The 19,584-nt window shown below is 38.4% G+C and overlaps 1 protein-coding gene across 1 annotated transcript in view; it reads left to right on the forward strand.

Annotated features, from left to right (window-relative positions):
• NOTCH2 (notch receptor 2) overlaps positions 1 to 19,584 on the forward strand; it is a 165,694-nt gene that overhangs the window by 82,729 nt on the left and 63,381 nt on the right. Inside the window, exon 5 of the mRNA XM_009245522.4 lies at positions 8,721 to 8,843. Within this exon, the coding sequence (XP_009243797.4) occupies positions 8,721 to 8,843 (123 nt within the window). The remainder of the gene's footprint in view (positions 1 to 8,720; positions 8,844 to 19,584) is intronic.

Consider the following 19,584-nt stretch of genomic DNA (forward strand, 5'->3'; position numbering starts at 1 on the left):
GATACCAAATAAGTGTTTTCTTAACATAATATTACTATCCACTTTATCTTGTAGAAGAAATAACTAAAATACATCTGTCTTCACTCCTGTATTTGTTTGCATTTTAAGGGTTAAAGACAGAAATAGAAATGTAAACAACTTTATTTTGAAAATATTTCAGTATTGCAAATATTCTCTGGGTCTGATATTCTAGTAATCTAATTGGCTAGTAACTGATGTTAGTGTGATTTATTGTTGAAGGTTAAATGTGTTTTTCAGTTTCAAGAAAATTGCTTTAATAATTGCCTAGAACAAGAGGTTGATTTGGCAGCAAGATGTTGACGGGAAGTTAGAGAAGTCAATAAAGGAAGTTTTTAGCTGAGAGAGAGTGATTATTCACTCCCATAGCCTCTGCATTGTTATCCATTAGCCACGATAAGAACCTTAGGGAATTCTGAGAGTGTGTCCAGGAAAGGATCTGTCAAACTGGAATAGTATCTCCTCCTTGAGAAAGGAAATAACCAAGGATTCCGCAGCTGAGAGGCTGCCAGGGCTAGTGAAATAGAGTAAGGAAATCTTGGCTGTCTCTTATTCTCTGCTTGTAGTTTAACGCAAGACACTTATTTACTCACTGATGGTGTGTGTGTGTGGGAGGGGAGATTAGCATGAGGGGTGGGAATGGGGAGATTTGGTGAAGAGAAAGCTAACATTTTTTTGGTGACTCAGGAACTGTGCCAGGTACTTCCATGCTTATTAGCTCAATTACACAAAAATCTTGGGACCAGGTATTATTTTTCAAGTCTTCCCACATGAAGTAACTGAAGTTTGGAGATGTTAAGTGATTCACCCAAAGTTGTACAGCTAATATGTGGTTAGGCTGGGTCCTGAAACCCAGGCAGTTTATTTTCAAAGCCTTTGCTTTGTCCATCTTACCGCGCCACACTGCACTGCACATCTGCTTCCTGAAAGCACTTTGTAGGTGTGTAAAACTTTTCGTTAAATGCTTTAAGCTGTTTGGGTTAAAAATATATGTTCATGTTATAAGAAAACCAAGACACTCCTAATTATAATCAAATAGTACTTGTTACATATCAATATATATGTGTGTGTGTGTGTGTATATATATATATATATATATATATATATAGCATTGTGCAGATGTTTAAAAGTAGTTACATAGACTAGTTCTTGCTTTTCAGGGTCCCATAATCTAAACCAGATGACTTCAGCTTTGGATAAATATATAGAAGGAAATTTAAAGAGAATTCAAAACAATAGGTGATGCAGTGACACTGTGAATAAATGTTATTTATACAGTTTGTAAGATTTCATGCTCATTGTTCGTATGTCCCAGGTGGAGTTCAGAAAATATTCACTTCATTTCTACAAAGGGAAATAGTGCCTAGAGATGGTTTTCTTTTAAAAAGTCCTTTTCATAATGCAGTGCCCTTCCTTCCATTGCCCTTCATTCCATTGCTTCCCATGCTTGTCAAGAGACTAAAATGTTATTTATAGTAATAGTCACTATCTTAATGTAAATAGCACCCTTATTTGATGAGAATTATTTCAGTTCTAAAAATGGGGAAACAAAGTCAGCAGGAGGCAAAGTAGCTTGTTAAAGTATTCTGCAACTCTCAAATGGTTGCTTCCACTGCATTTCACGTCTTGGCACTTCTAATTGAGGGTTACTCTAACCACCCTATTTAAAATTGTAACTGTCCCCCACCCCCTTAATTACTAACCCTGGTCTACTTTTTGTTTTCTTTTTCTGTAACTCTTATCTTCTTACTATATAATTTATACTATATAATTTACTTCATTATGTCTATTGTTTATTGTCTGTCTTTTCCAAATTCTACTGCCTCTTACCCTCTCCAGAATGAAAACTAGTATCTTTGCTTTTGTTTACTGATGTAACCCAAACACCTACAAACAGTGCCCAGTATATACTAGGCCCGCAAATATATATTGGCTGACTGACTGTATAGTTTAGTATCATGTCATAGTATCGAGACTGTAACTTTGGTCTTCTCATTTTCTTCTTTGTATTGTGCGTCCTAGACTTAGTTTGGCCTCTCCTTTTGTCCTTGTGTACTCTAATACTGGATAAGAATTTTGGAGTCTTTTTCAACTCTGAGTCAGTGAATGCCACGTAACTTAGTGACTATATTTAAATGGTTAATTTACAATTCTTTCCCTGCAAAGGATACTGTAGTCACTGTGAGTATTTTAGTATTATTGTAGGACTCAAGAGGGAATTAAAACTACAAAAATGACTCATCTTGTATGACACAGAAAGAAATGTTTCTTCACAGAGGGAGGAGAAAAATATCTTCAAGAGAGAACTAATAGAATCAAATCAATGAACCATGTCTCATCTTTTTGGATAAGTAACTGTTAGTAATCCAGACACTTCATGAGCTTTCATTATGTAAAGTCTTTAGCAGAAGCTAAAGGAGGGGCACCAACCACAGTAATTTTAATTTAAGAACAAAATGGAGCATGAAAATAAATTATTAAATCATTTACTCCCACTATTTTTGGGTTAGGGCCGATAATGGGGAGAGAAAGAGGTAAACTAGTTTTGTGTTTGTGGCTATTTTAATAAAGTAGCACAAGTAATCAAAACACAGTAGGCTGTTTTGAATTTACTGGCTGTCCCTTATGAGTTCACAGTTGGATTGGACTGTCCTCAATGCACTTTCTTTTTTTCTTTCTTTCCCACATCTCTTTTTATTTATTATTTATTATTATTATACTTTAGGTTTTAGGGTACATGTGCGCATTGTGCAGGTTAGTTACATGTGTATACATGTGCCATGCTGGTGCGCTGCACCCACTAACTCGTCATCTAGCATTAGGTATATTTCCCAATGCTATCCCTCCCCCACCCACATCTCTTTATTTCTCTGATTTTGTTGAAACTTCATAATGAGCTCTCTGATCTTTCCTTTCCAAACAATGAAGGTTTATCCTTTGTAAACTACCTCTGTACTCCACAGGCTGATGATATGTGATATCCCTATATCATTAAAGTAAAGCCTAAGCACATTCTGTGGCTTTTGTGTCTACTGTGTTGTTGCTGAGCTTAAGAACTATTAGAAATAATTCCCTCTTGCATTTTCACACATGGGGAATGTGACGTTCTCTTGGGTATTATGCTAATCATATTTTGGCAGGTTTCTCTGGAGCAGATGCAGAAATGGTGTATATTTCCAGGGTGTATTATTTTAGCTCCTTTGACTTGGGCCCTAAGTCTGTTTTACCTGATGTTCCTGAAAGATGTTCCTGATGTCCCTCACTGTTCTTTCATGCTGGATGTTCTTGCCTATGCTGCCTCCTCAGCTTTCTATCACCCTCTCTTCCCCTTTTTAATGTAGAACTCATTCTTAATGATTTGTCAAAGGCACCCTATTTCACTGAAATGCCTTCTATATTCCCTACCCTCCAAGTGGATTGTAGACCTTCTAAGGTGTTTTGACATCTGCATATCTCTAGCACAGCACTTATCACGGTGATTATTTATCTGTTCATCCTTCCAAGTAGACACTCTCATTTTAACTCCCTACCCTAGTCCCCAGCATCCCCAGCATAGTGCCTGTCGTAAAATGGTGCCTCAATGAAAATTTGAAAAATGAATGAACATGGTAAACATAGATGAGAACTCCTATATTCTACAATTTTTTAAATGTACTGAAATTATTCTTTTTGAATCCTCCTATTTATTTCTGTGACTTCTTTGGTGACAAAGTTAGAAAAAAGTGGAGGTCAGTAGGGAGATATGAAGGGACGCAGGTGGAAGCAGTGAGCCTGGGCGGGTGATGGAGTGGGAGATACGTGGCACAGGGGTCAGTGAGTTAATCTGGGCTCATTCAGAGAATGGAAGGTGTGTGCCAAGAAAACTGGTTGGATAGGGATAGGTCAGGGATTCCCTCTTGCATTCTCACACTTAGGGGCATGTGTCATTTTCTTTTCTTTTTTTTTCTTTTGAGACGGAGCATCGCTCTTTCGCCCAGGCTGGAGTGCAATGGCGCGATCTCGGCTCACTGCAACCTCCACCTCCCGGGTTCAAGCTATTCTCACGTCTCAGCCTTCCAAGTAGCTGGGACTACAGGTGCCTGCCACCACACCCAGCTAATTTTTGTATTTTTAGTAGAGATGGGGTTTCACCATGTTGGTCAGGTTGGCCTCGAACTCCTGATCTCAGGTGATCCACCTGCCTCGGCTTCTCAAAGTGCTGGGATTCCAGGCATGAGCCACCATGCCCGGCCGCATGTGTCATTTTCTTGGGTGTTATACTGATCGTATATTTGCAGGTTTGCTTTTGTGACAAATTTCTTCTGGGGGAGAAAAAGTATCCTTCTATCTTTTTACTTTTGTCCAGTTCCAGGTATCCCTGTTTTTCTCTTCACTCTTTCTTCCTTGTTCATGGGAGTTTTTCTTGAGGACTTTGAGCCCAGCTTCGGAGAATCCTGGTTGTGTCATCTCATCTCCTTTCTGCTCTCTTCTTCTCTACCTAGCCTTTCCACCGTCACACCTCCCGGGGTCTGAAAATGGAAAGATAAGGGTGTTTCCCTGAAAGTTGCTGTTCTGTGTGGGGATGACAGGTTCGAAAGGCTCTTTTCTGGTCCCTGCCCTCATTGCCATGATTAATCAGTTAAGTGGCCCGAGGTTTTGTAACAGCACAGTCTTAAAATGCTACTCCCAAGTTTAATTTCTCTCCATTTGACCTTTTAAGGATGTGAATTGGCTTTAAGCAGTAGACTCCCTTTAGTACGACGCTGTGAGCCTCTCAGTGAATCTGCTACACCCATTCCACCCACGGGTCTGGAAACTTGTCTGTTTACCTTTCCCTAAAAACTTAAGATATATTTTTAAGAAGTGCCTTGTAACTTTTCATGTAGCCTTTCCTCTACTTTGGGTAGACTGTTTGTTACAAGAATTTGGTAGATCTTTCCAAAGAGAATTCTGTATCTCTATTTTTAAAGCATAAATCCTGTCTTAACTTTGGAGGAGAACTGATTTGGCTTGAATTTTCTGAGACATGGGAACTTTTGACCCAAGTTTGTATTTTTACATTGTTGAAAGGGAACTCTGGGATCCCAGAAAACATATGGACTGCAATTGGGTGAAGTTTCTGGTTCAGTACTTATTCCTACTTACTAGCCGTTTAATCTTGGTCAAGGCAGCCATGTGGCTCTCAACTTCCTCATCTGTAACGTAAAAGGATTAGAGTAGACAATCTCTAACGAATGCTATAATACCACTGACAATTAATAATATTAGCTAATATGTGTAAGGCACTGTGTTTAGTGCTTTTTCCCTTAATACAATAGCTTTGAGATATAATTTATATACCATACAGTTTACTTCTTAAAAAAGTACGCAATTCAGTAATTTTAGTAGATTTATAGATAGGAGTAACCATCACCACAGTCAATTCTAGAATATTTTTATACATCAAAAGAAACCCTTTACCCATTATCAATTACTCTCCACTCCTCCTAACTCCCTCCCAGCCCTAGGCAACTGCTAGTCTACTTTCTGTCTTTATTTGCCTCTTCTGAACATTTCATACAAACGGAAACATGCAGCATGTAGTAATTTGTGACAGCTTCTTTCACTTAGCATGAGGTTTTCAAAGTTCATTGATGTGGTAGCATTTATTAGTACTCTGTGCGTTTTCATGGCTGAATAATATTTTATCATATGGATTTACCACATTTTATCATTTTATTTATCCATCATCAGTTGATTGACATTTGAGTTGCTTCTACTTTTTGAGTATTATCAATAATTCTGTTATGAACATTCTTGTATAATTTTTTGGTGGACATATATCTTCATATTTCTTGGATATATACCTAGGAGCAGAATTGCTGCGTCAGATGGTAATGCTGTTTAACCTTTTCAGGAACTGTCAGACTATTCTGAAGTGGGTACATTATTTTACATTCCAACCAGCAGTATATGAGAATTCCAGTTTCTCCACATCCTCATCAACACTTGTTATTGTCTATCTTTTTTATTATATTCATCCATAATGTGAAGTGTTTATCTCATTGTGGTTTTGATTTACATTTCCCTGATGGTTGACGATTTTCAACATCTTTTCATATACTTATTAGTCATTATGTATCTTCTTTGGAGAATGTCTCTTCAGATCCTTTACCTACTTTATAGTTGGTTTATCTTTTTAATATTGAACTATAATAGTTTTTAAAAAATATATCCTAAATACAAGTCTCTTATCAGATGATATGATTTGCAGATATTTTCTGTCATTCTGTATGCTGTCTTTTCACATTCTTGATAATATACTTTTCAGCCCAAATGTTTTTAACTTGATGAAATACAATTTATTTTTTCTTTTGTTGCTTGTGCTTTCAGTCATATTTGTGAAAACTTTGCTTATCCCACATTACAAAGATTTACTATTTCTAAGTGATTTATAATTTTACCACCTACCTTTAGGTCTCTGATCCATTTTGAGTTAATTTTTATGTGCGAGGAGGGAGTCTAACTTGATTCTTTTATGTGGATATTTAGTTGTCCCAGGACCATTTTTTGAATTAAGTGCTGTTTTTATCTAATTCGTTTAATCTTTACAATAACTATTTAAGGTGGGTCCTGTTAATTCCCCAAGAAAGTTTAAGTATATTGCCCTTGTTCACTCAGCTATTGCATGGCAATGCTGAGAGTTGAGCCTAGACAGTTTGGCCCCGGAAGCCATGCTTTTAGCATGAAATAACTGTCTTACCTACCTCCCTTCTTACCTACCTACCTACCTATTGACAGGGAAGAAGTACCTCAACAATAGTCAATCGGTTATAAAAAGAAAACACTTTATTTCTTTTCTGTTGTGGTTCTGCTGAAATGCTTCTGCTTTCTTGTCTGTGGCTGGTGAATTCAGTTAGTTGTAACATTGACTAATATAAAGTTAGAGTCACAGTTTCTATTCCTTATAGTTGAGCTACAAGGGCTTTACTACCTCCCTGACACCCTAGTCAACTGTATTTAGTCTTACTCATCAGAGAGATCAAGTTAGGGGAGGATGATCATTGACATTCTAGTACACCACCAGACCTCTCAAGTTTAGCAGTTGTAGGCCAGGGGCCCCATTTTCCCCAACAATCTAAAACTATGTCTTTAAATTTTCCAAAGAATATCTTCATCAAGAGCACCAGACTAGGGGCAAAGATCCTAGTTCTTATTCAAGGACCTAGTAGATCCCATAGATTCTGTAGGGGTGGGCTTCAATGGCTCATCATTTTCTGGCTCATTAGTCTATTTGTAAGACTCATATTTCTGTATGAGTAATATGAAATATGAGTAATATGATACATTTTTGAAATTTGAGTAAATTTTCATAGTCTTTTTCAGGCTTTAGTGATTCATCTGCTTGAATGGACTGAGTACCAGATACTTGGAGAAATATAATTTCCTTCAATAAAGCCTTCAATGATTTCTGTCTTCCATGGAATGATTTTTGGCTAATGTTTTTGGTCACTCAGTTTATACTTATTTATATGACTGCCATTGTATTAAGAGAAATCAGCCATGTTCCAGTATAGCAGAGCAGATGTAGAATGCCACAGTAACTTATGGTAAGGAATAAAGCAAGGTGTGATTGATGTGTGTCCCACTCACAAGGCTGTAAATGCCACAAAAGCAGGGACTCACTGCTATATCACCAGTGCCTAATGTAAGTCCCAATAAGTATTTTGAGTGAGAGAGAGGAACCTTAAGGGATATTTTGAGGAAGCCAAATATGTAATCATACTATATTTCAAATAGGAGAATGTTTAGAATAGAAGCTGGTAGTCTTCTGTTTAATTAGCTCAGGAGTTTGGTAGCAAGGAAAGAGAAAGTAAGAGGCCCAACATATAAACTACAAAGGACCACACTGTGGGCAGTTAGAGTGAAGTTTGGTGTACTAGTTTCGTTTTTCATAAAAGAAAAAGTCAAGAGGAATGAAGCAATGCTATAAGTTTAGAGAAGAGCCTGATGAATTTGAAGTGCTGGTAAGCTTAGTTAGTAATAATGCCACCCAATTTTCAGATACTTTTTAACATTTGTATAGCACTTTACTCATGATGTGGCACTTATAATTAGAAAGACAGGCTAGGCAAGTGGAATTAGCCTCATTTTTTACAGGTGAGGAAGTTGATGCAGAGCTTTAGCTTACCATGTACGAATAGCTTGCAGGTGGTGAGTTTGGGACTTGACCCATATCTTCATACTTTAAGTTCAATATTTTTCCTATATCCTCCCCCACTCCCTTCCCCACCTGGCTTGGAGGCCTCCTAGCAATCATTCAAAGAAAAAAAATAAAAGGAACTTAAATTTAATTAGGTAATATTTTATCTGTTCTTCCCATTAGTCTGGTATGGAGCTGGGGAAAATCCAATACCCTGTTTTTTTAGAACCCTTGAATGTCTCTGTCCCAAGTAGACGTTTATCATCCCTGGGATTTTATTTCATGAAAACATTTTGAAATACTTGTGAGGTAACTATGAAGGCATGCCATTGGCACAATGAGTCACTTTCACTGTCTAGCTATGCTTGAGGCCAGAGAAGACAGAGAATTGGAGATTTTTCATATGGTGAGTCCTGGGTGAGCAGCTGTTGAACTGAAGTCATGAAGCGGGTCTATTCTAATAACCATGTTCTGTGGGAACAGAGCAGGTCGTTTCTTCTGTATGAGATTTCATCATTTTCTTTTGTTCTTCATTTACCAGGTTTTGAAGGGAGCACCTGTGAGAGAAATATTGATGACTGCCCTAACCACAGGTGTCAGAATGGAGGGGTTTGTGTGGATGGGGTCAACACTTACAACTGCCGCTGCCCCCCACAATGGACAGGTAGGTACAGTGTGGAGAATCCACCAGAGTGGGATATGGATTGGTAACCAGAGGCAGACTGTTTTTTTAAAATATCAGTAACAAATATCTTAGGCCTGCTTTGGAACCAGTACGTGAACTGAGCAGGATCTCCATGCTAGATGACTGCTTATTGTACTAACCTCATACATTTTCCTATATTCACTCAAAGACATATTTTCACAGGTATTAGGCAGCAACTCTGAACTCAGCACCATGCTAGATGCTGTGGCAGATATGAGAGAAGGGCATTACTGGTACACTATAAGCTTATTATCTGGGAAAAGCAGGACATTACCTGGAACATAGTAGATGCTTAATAAATATTAAAGAGGAAAAATTTCCTGAAATGCTAAAATAAATTGTACAGGCTACAAGAGTTCAGAGCTTATTTGTTCATGGACAGAGATCTGTCCCATCTTAATGTCATGTTCTATAACTAGGCAAAGTGTTCGGCAGGTACTCTTAATGACATTATTTTTATGATATGCATCCTACATTTGTTTTTTTCTTCTATCCCTTTTTGCACACAAACAAAAATAGTTTTTTCTACCTCTAACATTAGAAGGGTAGTCTTGCTTAATTTTATAGCCTCTTGGAAGTTTCTCATGTAGTCTTAGGCAGGTTGAGTGATTTATGCAGACATTTGGTTCTAATTTCTCTTTATGTCTGTTTATCTACTGAAAGTAGAGACAATTAAGAACTGATTAAGGGACTAAGAGCTGGGCCTTTTTGAGAGAAATTAATTTAATGTGAAAACCCAACAGGAAGTTAGTATTATAAGAAAAAATCACAGTACCAGTAGTGGGCTATCTCCTACAAAGAATCTTAATGTTGAAGTGCAGCCATTACTACCTGGTAATCTTTAGTGTCTCTGAATTACTTTTGCTTATCTGTAGCATCTAATTATTTAGAGTACTCTTTAGAGCTATAGACTATGAATAGAAAAAGATGAAAAGCATTTAAAAACTCAATCACAGGACTTCCTGGGGAGGCCAAACATTTCTGCTTTTAATTCCCAAACTGTCCCTTTTAATGCTTTCCCACCAGGTTTTCCTAGAATTGGGACTTCCCCTAGAATTTCTTCATGGTGTCTTGATCCTAGAACTTCACTTCTAACCCTCTGTACTTTTTGTCACGTTCTCTCTTCTAGTTTTTGCCATTTTTCTATGGTAGATTTTTCGGAGGCTATTTTTTCAACTTAAAAAATTACTGTAAAGTTAATTACATGACATATAGTAACTGGAAAAATTTGTGTTTTTTTCTCTTTTTAATGATCCTTACAGTATTGGACAGGATGAGATACTTGTGAAGAACTTGACCACATTCTGATCTCCCTTGCTCTGTGAGAGAGTAACTGTGTAGTACTGAGGCTTCTGCCAGTGAAGATTAAACAGCATTGTAATATTGTTGCTGGTTTTTGTTTGATACCACACTTGGTTTCTTGCTTTGATATTAATTAGGAAGGCCTGCTCTTGGGGAAAACTTTCCCAGTGAAATGATCTTTTTATTCAAATTTGTTATCTCAGGACATTTAATAAATGCCTCTTTTTGATAGAAGTCTTTATAAGATGTTTGTTTTTATATTTTCCAAAAAGGGTGGTGGAGATCATGGATAAGTTTAATGTGGCAGTTTTATTTCTTTTGATTTGCTGTCTGTCATTTAGAGTGACCTTCAGTTTTTTTTTGTTATTCATCACAGGTTTTCTTCTTCACTTATGCCAATTCTTTGATTCCCAATGAGAAGCCTTGTTTTTGCCCTGCCCATCATCAACAGGAGAAAGTCTAAGATCCTTCTGTTATATGAAGCCTTTCATGGCCTCAGCTTTGTCTGCTTCCCCAGTCTCCTTCTCATGCATCTAGCAGCATACCCTAGCAGTTCTCTGCTCCCAGTTTTCCTGTGCATACTGCATAGTGCTTCACATCCTGTGTCTTCACTGACACCATTCCTTTTCTCTAGGGTTTCCTGCTCCACTCCTCCCCCATTTTTCTCATCATTTTTGGCATGCCTGACTCGGATCAAGTGGTTACCTGCTTCAGGAAGGCTTCCCTGATCTTGCTCCAGGCTGAGCTAAATGTTCTACTCCGGAATCCCTTAGTACCCCATGTATTCCCCTGTGATAACACTTACCACGTTTGTATTGATATTATTATTTGCTTGATGTGAGGGATGTACCAAGTTATGGGGGCGGTTGGACTGTTGATGACAGCAGTTACTAGCACTCCTTACAGACCTTTGTTCTCAGTAGCATGTAGCTGAGCTATTTACCATCCCAGCCCCTATCCTATTGTAAAGAGAAAAACAGAAGGAAAATTTTGTGTCATAGGGCTTCTATTTCTGCTGATATTAGATGTATAAATTCAGATTAGTATTTTCTGTGTTACACAAATTAAAGAAGTGAATGGAGCCGGGATCTAGTAGGAGTTAACTGTTTATTAGCATCCAAATACTGTGCTAATTACAATGTTTTATCTTGTGTAATCTTTGCAATAACTGTATTAGAGATAGAGTTTAAATATCCTTTTTTCAGATGATGATGCATATTCAAAAGGGATAAATAATTTGCCCAAGACCCGTAGTGGTTGGGTTAGGGTTTGAATCTAGGCTTGTTGAACTCCAAATCTGTGCTCAAATCTGTGGTCTTTTTTCTATATAAAATTGATTTTATAAATTATCTTGTTTTATTTTAAGAACTTTGGTTTTTTTTTAATAGACTGAAAATTTCCTTATCCTGAGATTTGGTGATTTACTCCGTGTGTTTTCCCTTTTTAAGAACCTAGCTGGTTATTTTGAGGTTAGAAGTTAACATTATGTGTATGCTTTAGATTCAGTCTGATGCTTTTTCACTATACCTAAGAGCCTATTACAACTTTGTTCAGAATTCCTTTTACAATTTCCAGCTGTAGACTTGAAGCATTAACTATTTGGTCTGGCTTTTGACAAAATGAAAAAGGAGGGGTTGGAGTAGTGAGGTGAGGAAATGAAGGAAATGAAGTTGCCAGCTATTTGAAAAAGAATGGGTAAGACTATATGGCTGAAAAAAGATAGGCATTAATTTTAAATAAATGGAGATTTGGAAATTTGCCATGCTTTTAATGAGATGAACCTGATAGTTACAGCGTTGTTTTGTAAGTACATATACATAAAAGGCTTGGTCTTTTGTAGCAAGTTCTACACTTCAAGATGAGCATAAATTCCAGCTCTATTCATGGTTTGATTTAGGGTAAATTTGTCAGCCTCCTTTTCTCAGAAGCCTTTATTTGCTATTATCTCTTTCTTGGGATATTGAAACAATAAAAAATGCAATAAAAAGTTTATTTTTTCATTTTTCTGCAAACAGCTATTATGCTAAACATTCTAAATTCATCCTATTCTATATGGTGGCCCCTAGTTTCATCTTGCTATTGAGCATCTGAAATATGGCTAATGTGAATTGAGATGTGTTGTAATTGTCAAATAACTGATTTTGAAGACTTAGTATGGCCAGGCACAGTGGCTCATGCCTCTAATCCCAGCACTTTGGGAAGCTGAGATGAATGGATCTCTTGGGCCCAGGAGTTTGAGAACAGCCTGTGTAACATGGCAAAACCCTGTCTCTACAAAAAATACAAAATTAGCTGGGTGTGGTGGCACTGCACATTCCACCCTGGGGGACAGAGCGAGACCAAGAACCTGCCTCAAAAAAAAAAAAAAAAAGAATTTCGTATGGAAAAAAGGATATCTTTTTAATAATGTTTAAATATTGATTAGATGCTGAAATAATACATTTTGGTACATTGAATTAAATATAACATAATATTAAAATTAATTTCCCCTATTCCTTTTTACTATTAAATATTTTAGTAGCCACTGGAAAATTTGAAATTATATCTGTGACTCTCATTATATTTCAGTTGGACAGCATTACTTCAGATGCAAAGATGGTCTGTAGGTATTACCATTGCTGCTGTAATAGAGGAATACATGGCTGCTGAAGTAGAGGAATAGACGGTTTCCCCATGGCCTGTGGGCAGAACTGTGTTATACCCCACTGCAGGCGTTTTTACCTACTGTGGCTGTCTAATTAGTGTTTGTTTGTGCCTTCAAAAACTACCACTCTTGTGGACTAGCTTAAGCTCAGATGGAAAAAAGAAATTGGTCTTAGGGAGTGGGTGTGGGGAGATGATTTACTTCTTTATAGGAATTGTCTTATAGGGATAAGCCTGAATACTGGATGTTCCTTTAGGAAATAGAAGTAGACCTGATGGTTGGATGAAGATAGAGCACTAATGTCTTTATTATACTGTATTTGGCCTCAGGCCATCTTATCAGAGAAGTTCTGCTCTGGCAGATATCCATTTAAGGAAAAAAAGGTTTTAAAGGGCCCAAAATTTATTAGAGCAGTGTAGATTAATGTTTTGTCTACATAGACTGTTATTTGAATTTTCTTTTTAAAGGGTCATTTCCTTCAGAATTAAAGTTGACCCTAAGCTCAACTAACAAATTCCTCTCTGTGGCTGCTTTTGACTCTGGGCTCACTTCTGGGGCAGATGTGATTTATTTTCTTGTGCTTGTTATTAATCCAGAAATGTAATTTCAGCGTGGGCTTGGAATAGTGCTCTGGGACATGAAGCAGAAGTGAACAATGGAAGTTAGGTGGATATGAGTCAGAGAAAACTGACCACACTTTCTCTCAGCTCTCCTTTACAGCATGATGAGCCTCAAGAGCTGGAGGAGGTTTCCATTGCTGTCAGTGCTCCCAATTCAGTAAAAATGTTTGGTGTGAGTTGGCAAGTACATTTGCCAGAGGTGGTGCATGAGCTCCTTGTTTCTGGGAATGGAGATTTTCATGATGGTGCTTTTATTTTGAGCTGGATGTTCCTGCTGGTGATGAATTATTCTCTAGAGTGAGGCTTTTCTCACGACCATTTTTCTATTTTTTTTTTTAGGACTATAGGGATGGAGGTTTTTTGATTGAAAGAGAAAACTACTTAATTATATATGGTACTGCAAAGCTGCTCTCATTTATATTCTACATGGAGGAATGGGAAAATATGTCTCACATTTCAGTTTTTCTGCTGTAAGCCTGATTGTGAGGCGTATAATAAGCCTGTTCTCTGAATTCTACCTCCTCACCCCAAATTCAGTCTCCTATCAGTTGGGCAGACTGCCACAGTGCTAACCTGAAGCACCCTTGCCCCAGATGTCCCAGAGTTGATTAGTGGCGCTGTTGGTGGAAACAAGGACGAGTGGATAGTCTAGCCCCAAATGCAGGAGGTGAGACTGCAGGATCTTTCCTGCCCTGCAGTCCATGACTCGGGGTGTAGTCTTGGCTGTGTTACAGGCACGATCCAGTTTAACTTCATGGCTCTCTAAGCCCCCATGGAATGGTTGTTAGTAGGTTCAATAATTTATCGATTGGACCTACTTACAGATATTTATTGAACAACTACTACATGGAATATATTATGCTAGATACTGTAAGAGACACAAAGAAAAAATTCCTATTTTAAGAGTGGTAAAATTGACTAGGAAGACATAAGAAAGTCCACACATAACCACACTAGGAAGTAGAAAGTGTGTGTGAATGTGAATTTGAAAGAAACAATGGTGGGAATTGGGAAGTATCTAAGTACCTGGTGGGGTAAGGAAGGTGATCGAGAAGAGTGAACGTCTGTTTTGAGTCTGAGTAATGGATGGGAACAGTTGACAGAGGGTAGAAATGATGGTAAGTTGGAGATGAGTTTTCCAAGTGAAAAACATGCAGCAGTAAGACCCAGGAGCTCAGAATACAGGCAGGGACAAGAGACTCAGATTTTGAGTCTCTTTTTGGTTACCATGGAATGTGTCAAGTCTGTGAGGGAAATTGGATGGAGTGATAAGAACAGAGGATTTGGACCTAAAGTATGAGAAACATCCACACTTCAGAAAATGGATGAGGAAGGGGATCCAAAGAAGGAAAGTGAGAAAAGGGGAGGTTTGAGAGGTGGGAAGAGAGCTCGGCCATGATAGCATCCTCAAGTTAAAGGATACAGCCTTAGAAGCTTGCCCTGAACTCAACTCTACACGCCTCGGTGGCAGCTCCTGTAATACTTTACTACTCTTACTGGGTTATGTGCTTAGCTTGCCTAAGAGACTATCAGCCTCTGGAAGGCAGGAAACTGCTCTTACTTATTTTGACATTCCCAGGACTGATTTTAACAAACCATGGTTATTAATAACTGACAACCAGGAGACTCAAATATAAATGATAACTGCAAAATATTCATTAGAATATTTGAGTTATTAGAAATTTTCTGAAATACAATTTTAATACAAACAAGACTAAAGCTAGATTGCGGAAGTTAAAGAAAAAAGTAGGCTTTGGGGAGGAGGAAGGGGCAAAATGGGTTTAGATCACTATGTAAGATTTTGCAGAACTAAAAAGGAAGAGCGAGAGAGACACAACGCAGGGTTATAGGATATAGAAACTTTATTCATCTCATTTACCATAGAGCTTGGCTACACTAAGAGCTAAGGCAGTTCAAAGGGCGTTGGCTAATAAAGTGGATTATTGGGAGGGGTTTACTCTTACAGGTTTTAGTGGGGAATACATTAGGTAAGATGTCTGCTGGGAATGGGAAAGGAAGAAGATGGGAAAGTTATAGTCAGAGAGTGGAAGTACCAAGTTTGAGATCTTGGACTAGAACAATGAGTGTCTTGTAACGGGTGTAGAATGTGAGTGTGCTTGTGATATGGAATGGATGCGGAGGTCTGTAAGGTTGAGAAAAGTAAGAACTCTTGACTCAGATGACCTTACTGGTCCTCAACCCAGATATTGATTTCATGAGAGACAGGAGAGGAAAGAGTGAGAATGTAAGCCACGTGCTTGTCATTCTAGGAAGAGGAAATTGGTCCACGAGAACAACAGACCATGGTGTGATAATTTTTATTATACTATGTCTTTTTTTTAATTTTTAAAGGACTTCAATTCATCTATTTTTAATGTCAGAAATTAGAATGTATTTATTGATTTCTTTCTCTTGAAGATGAGGAATTAGCATACTTCTCATATCTTTCATTCACTCCCTAGATTTTGTATAAATAATCTGGGTTTCAATGTTTATATTATTGTTATCAAATTTATAAACATATACATATTCTTTAAAATTATTCTTTATATTTACAGTTTTATAACCCAATTTATAATATTTTCAACCTAGTTGTATGTGCTACTTGTTTTGTGTTAACTACCAGTGCAATTATGTCACAACATTTTCATTTCTGAGTTCCTTATTTTCATTAACATTTTAGTTGAATAAGTATCTTTGAATAATTTTATTTCAGAGGAGTTACATGTTGGACCCATTTGGTTATTCAAAAAATGTCTTTTGATTTAGTTGCCTTCATACACAAGTTGTATCTTGACTAGATATCAAATTCTTGGGTCACGAATTAATCTCATCAAGTTCTTAGACACATTGTTCCTTTGTGTCTTCTGGTTACTGTTCTAGGGAAATGCAATGCCAGTTGAGTGTTTATTCTTTTTCATAAGTAACGCTGGGCTCCCTGCCCTCTTTTTCATTTGTTGTAGAGTTGTCAGGAAAACCTATTATCTTCGCAATTAGGTCTTCATTCTTTCTTCTGCAAAGCTGAAATCTCTCTTGATTTTTAATCTGTTCATTTTTTTGTTTTGTGTTCTGTGAGAGCTCTCTTAAGTTTCTTCTTTATAACACTGCCTTATATTTCTTCATTGTCAGGTCAGTCCTTTATAGCTTCTTCTGCCTGCCTCTCAGCCCCTTTGATCAGAGACTGATGTCCTATATTATTTTTTATTTCTTTGTAGAACATAAACATGTCTAAATGTCTTGAGTGTACAGAACCAGTTCTTTCTAAAATGTATTAGCTCCTGGAAGTGAAGAATTTTCCCAGTGTGCTTTTCATCAACATCTTAAGCATTACATTCTCCGTGTTTTATGTTGTAGAATGTTTTAATAGGTGCCATGTTGTTTTTTTCCATTTTACTCATTCTGAGCAGAGTAACTGCCTGCCCATAGACAGGGGAGGTGGATGCTCCTTGGATCCCCTCACTCTCAACCTGGCTGCAGCTAGTTTTTCCTCCTGGTGCAGCGAGGGGCTTTTATGTAAACTGGCTCAACAACCCAGCAGCCTAAGGTGGGGAGAGCCAGAGAGTGGGGCCTCCTAGCAGGAGACCAAAGCTTGGCACCACTTTCTTCTCTGTGGCGGGGGTCAGCTTTCTGAATGCCCGGTACTGGCCCAGCCTCCATGGCAATCCACACAGTGGCTGAGCCTGGATGCTTTTCAGTGCTGCCGCCTCCGGAATCTGCCCCAGATGCACTGCAGTATTTCTCATTGCTATAGTGGCCACAGGAGCCTGGACTCTGCAGTGCTTGAAGTTTTTGTTGACTTCAAAAAGTGGAGGAGTTCAGTCCATTCTCCTCGCTGCGGCAGAGTGGACTTTCTGAAACACGCATTGGATCGAGTCATTTCTTTGCTGGAAACACTTCAATGGGTCCTCCTTGTCTTTGGATTTAGTCCCAAGGCTGTACATGTAACTCACTCTCCAGCCACACCTCTCTGCACTCTCCTAATGCATTTCTTACAATTCAACCACAAGAATTTTTTTTTCATTGCCTCAAATGAGCCATGCTGTCTCTTCAACTCAAGCCTATGCTTTCTGCCTGAAATACTCCGCACTCCAACCTTTCTCTACACACCCTCTCACACACTTCTCCCTTCTTTCACAACCTGGCACGCTCCTCCCAGGCCTTCTCTTAAAAGTTTCATTCTCTAATTCCTCTCTATTCTTCCTACTCTGTACTCCCAAGGCAATAGGTATCTATGAAAGCACCTATCACTCTGTGTCATCATTGTTTGTTTGGTTACAAATCTGCTATTTGTAAGTTCTGCAGGCAGAAGCCATGGCTGTTTTGTTCACCATTATAATCCCATTGTGTATAGTCAGAGCCTGGCACATTGTGTTTGTGTGTGTGTGTGTATGTGTGTGTGTGTGTACATATATATATTTTAGATAAACGAATGAATTACAGCATTAAATTTTCCAGTTGTTCCTAGCCCAACCTCATCTTCAAATTCACAGCTCTTCTTACCTTTCTAAGATACTTTAGTATTTTTCTTCAGTGTGTACCAAGTTTGTACTAAATCTGTAAAACTAGACTAATTATACATGAAGACTATAGTTGACAATCAATGTAAAGCACGTATCATCTGGAACCTAGAAATAACTCAGTACATATGCTTTTACTGCTGAGGTTAGTGGTGATGTTGGGGAACAAAAAGAAAACCCGCTCTTTCTCCCCTAGTTTCCTGTCAGTGGCAGTGTTTAAAAGAGGAGGACTGCAGGAGCTCTACCGCAGAGGGCTGACTGGGCTGGTGTCTTTAGGGAAAACTCAGGTTTCAGTCAAAGAAGGAAGTTGTACACCTTAATGTAGAGTTGCCCTTGAGGCGTAGTTGAAGGATTAGTGGGCAAAGGCAAGGTGAATCTGGGTGTGGTACAAATGAGATGGAGTTTAGTGACACAGGAAGGGGACTGGGATGAGGGGTTTGTGTGTGGACTGGTGGTGTAGACAAGGGTGACAGACACTTTGGGTAGGAACAGAATAGAGATACTGTTGCTATGAGAAGGGTGAGTTGAAAGATAATTATTATTTTGGGATTAGGATAACTGAAGAGAACCTTAAGCAGATAAACATTCATTTAACGAATATTTATTTAAGCTTGGGATTGTGTTGCATGCTGGGGATTCAGTGATGAGGTAAACAGCTACCCCCCATTTCTTCATGGCACTGACAGTCTAGTGAGAAACACAGGCATAGACAATATAATTCTCTGTAAAATTTTGAACTGTACTAAATGCCTTGCAGGAAACATAGAATGTATCTGGAGAGCATATTAATAGGCAGAACTAATTGTGTTTAGTTGACAGGCAAGTAAGGTCTCTTTGAGAAGGTAACATTTTCGATATAGACAATGAGTAGGAGTTGGGGAGAGTGAGGATAAGACTGTCCCAGGCACAAGGAATAACATGTGCTAGCCACTGAGAAGGGAAAGAATGTGATCATTTTGAGAAATGAAAAAAGCCCAGAGTGGCTGGAGCTAGTGATATTTCATGGTTAGAGCCTAAAGAGATAGGCAGAAAACACTGGTAGGTGTTAGAATTTTATCCTAAATGCAAAATAATTCATCAAAGGATTTGAACAAGCGAGTGGCACAGTCCACTTTACATGTTAAGATCATCCTGGCAGCTCTTTAGAAAATACATTGGTCATGATGCAGGGAAACCAGGCCTTTGAGAAGTCCTGAAAAAGATGATGGTGTCTAGAATTAGTGGAGGAATTTCTTGCATTTATTTTGTATGAATATCCTTTCCACAACTACATTGTCCCCTTAGCCACATCTATACTCCCAGACCATCCTCTCAGTAGGCAGGCCCTGTAGACAGCAGTGTTTATACAGAATGTTTCACCCAACTTTATTCTGAGCAGGTGATGGGACACTCAAGCTTGTTCTTTGTTCTTCAGCTCCAACTTCAGCAGCGTGATAGAAAGCCTCCTGTGTATGGAGCTGAGGTTTTGTAGGATAGAAGTCCCAGGAATGATCTGCTCTGACACAGAAAGAGATGAAACCCCAGAACTCAGGAGCTTGGGTGACTGCTGGTTGGAAAGGTATATTGGAGACGGAGCTCTCTTGACTCAGCCATAGAGGAGAAGGTAGCAGGGTCAG

This window comes from Pongo abelii, chromosome 1 (genome assembly GCF_028885655.2).
Source record: "Pongo abelii isolate AG06213 chromosome 1, NHGRI_mPonAbe1-v2.0_pri, whole genome shotgun sequence".
Classification (NCBI taxonomy): Eukaryota; Metazoa; Chordata; class Mammalia; order Primates; family Hominidae; genus Pongo; species Pongo abelii.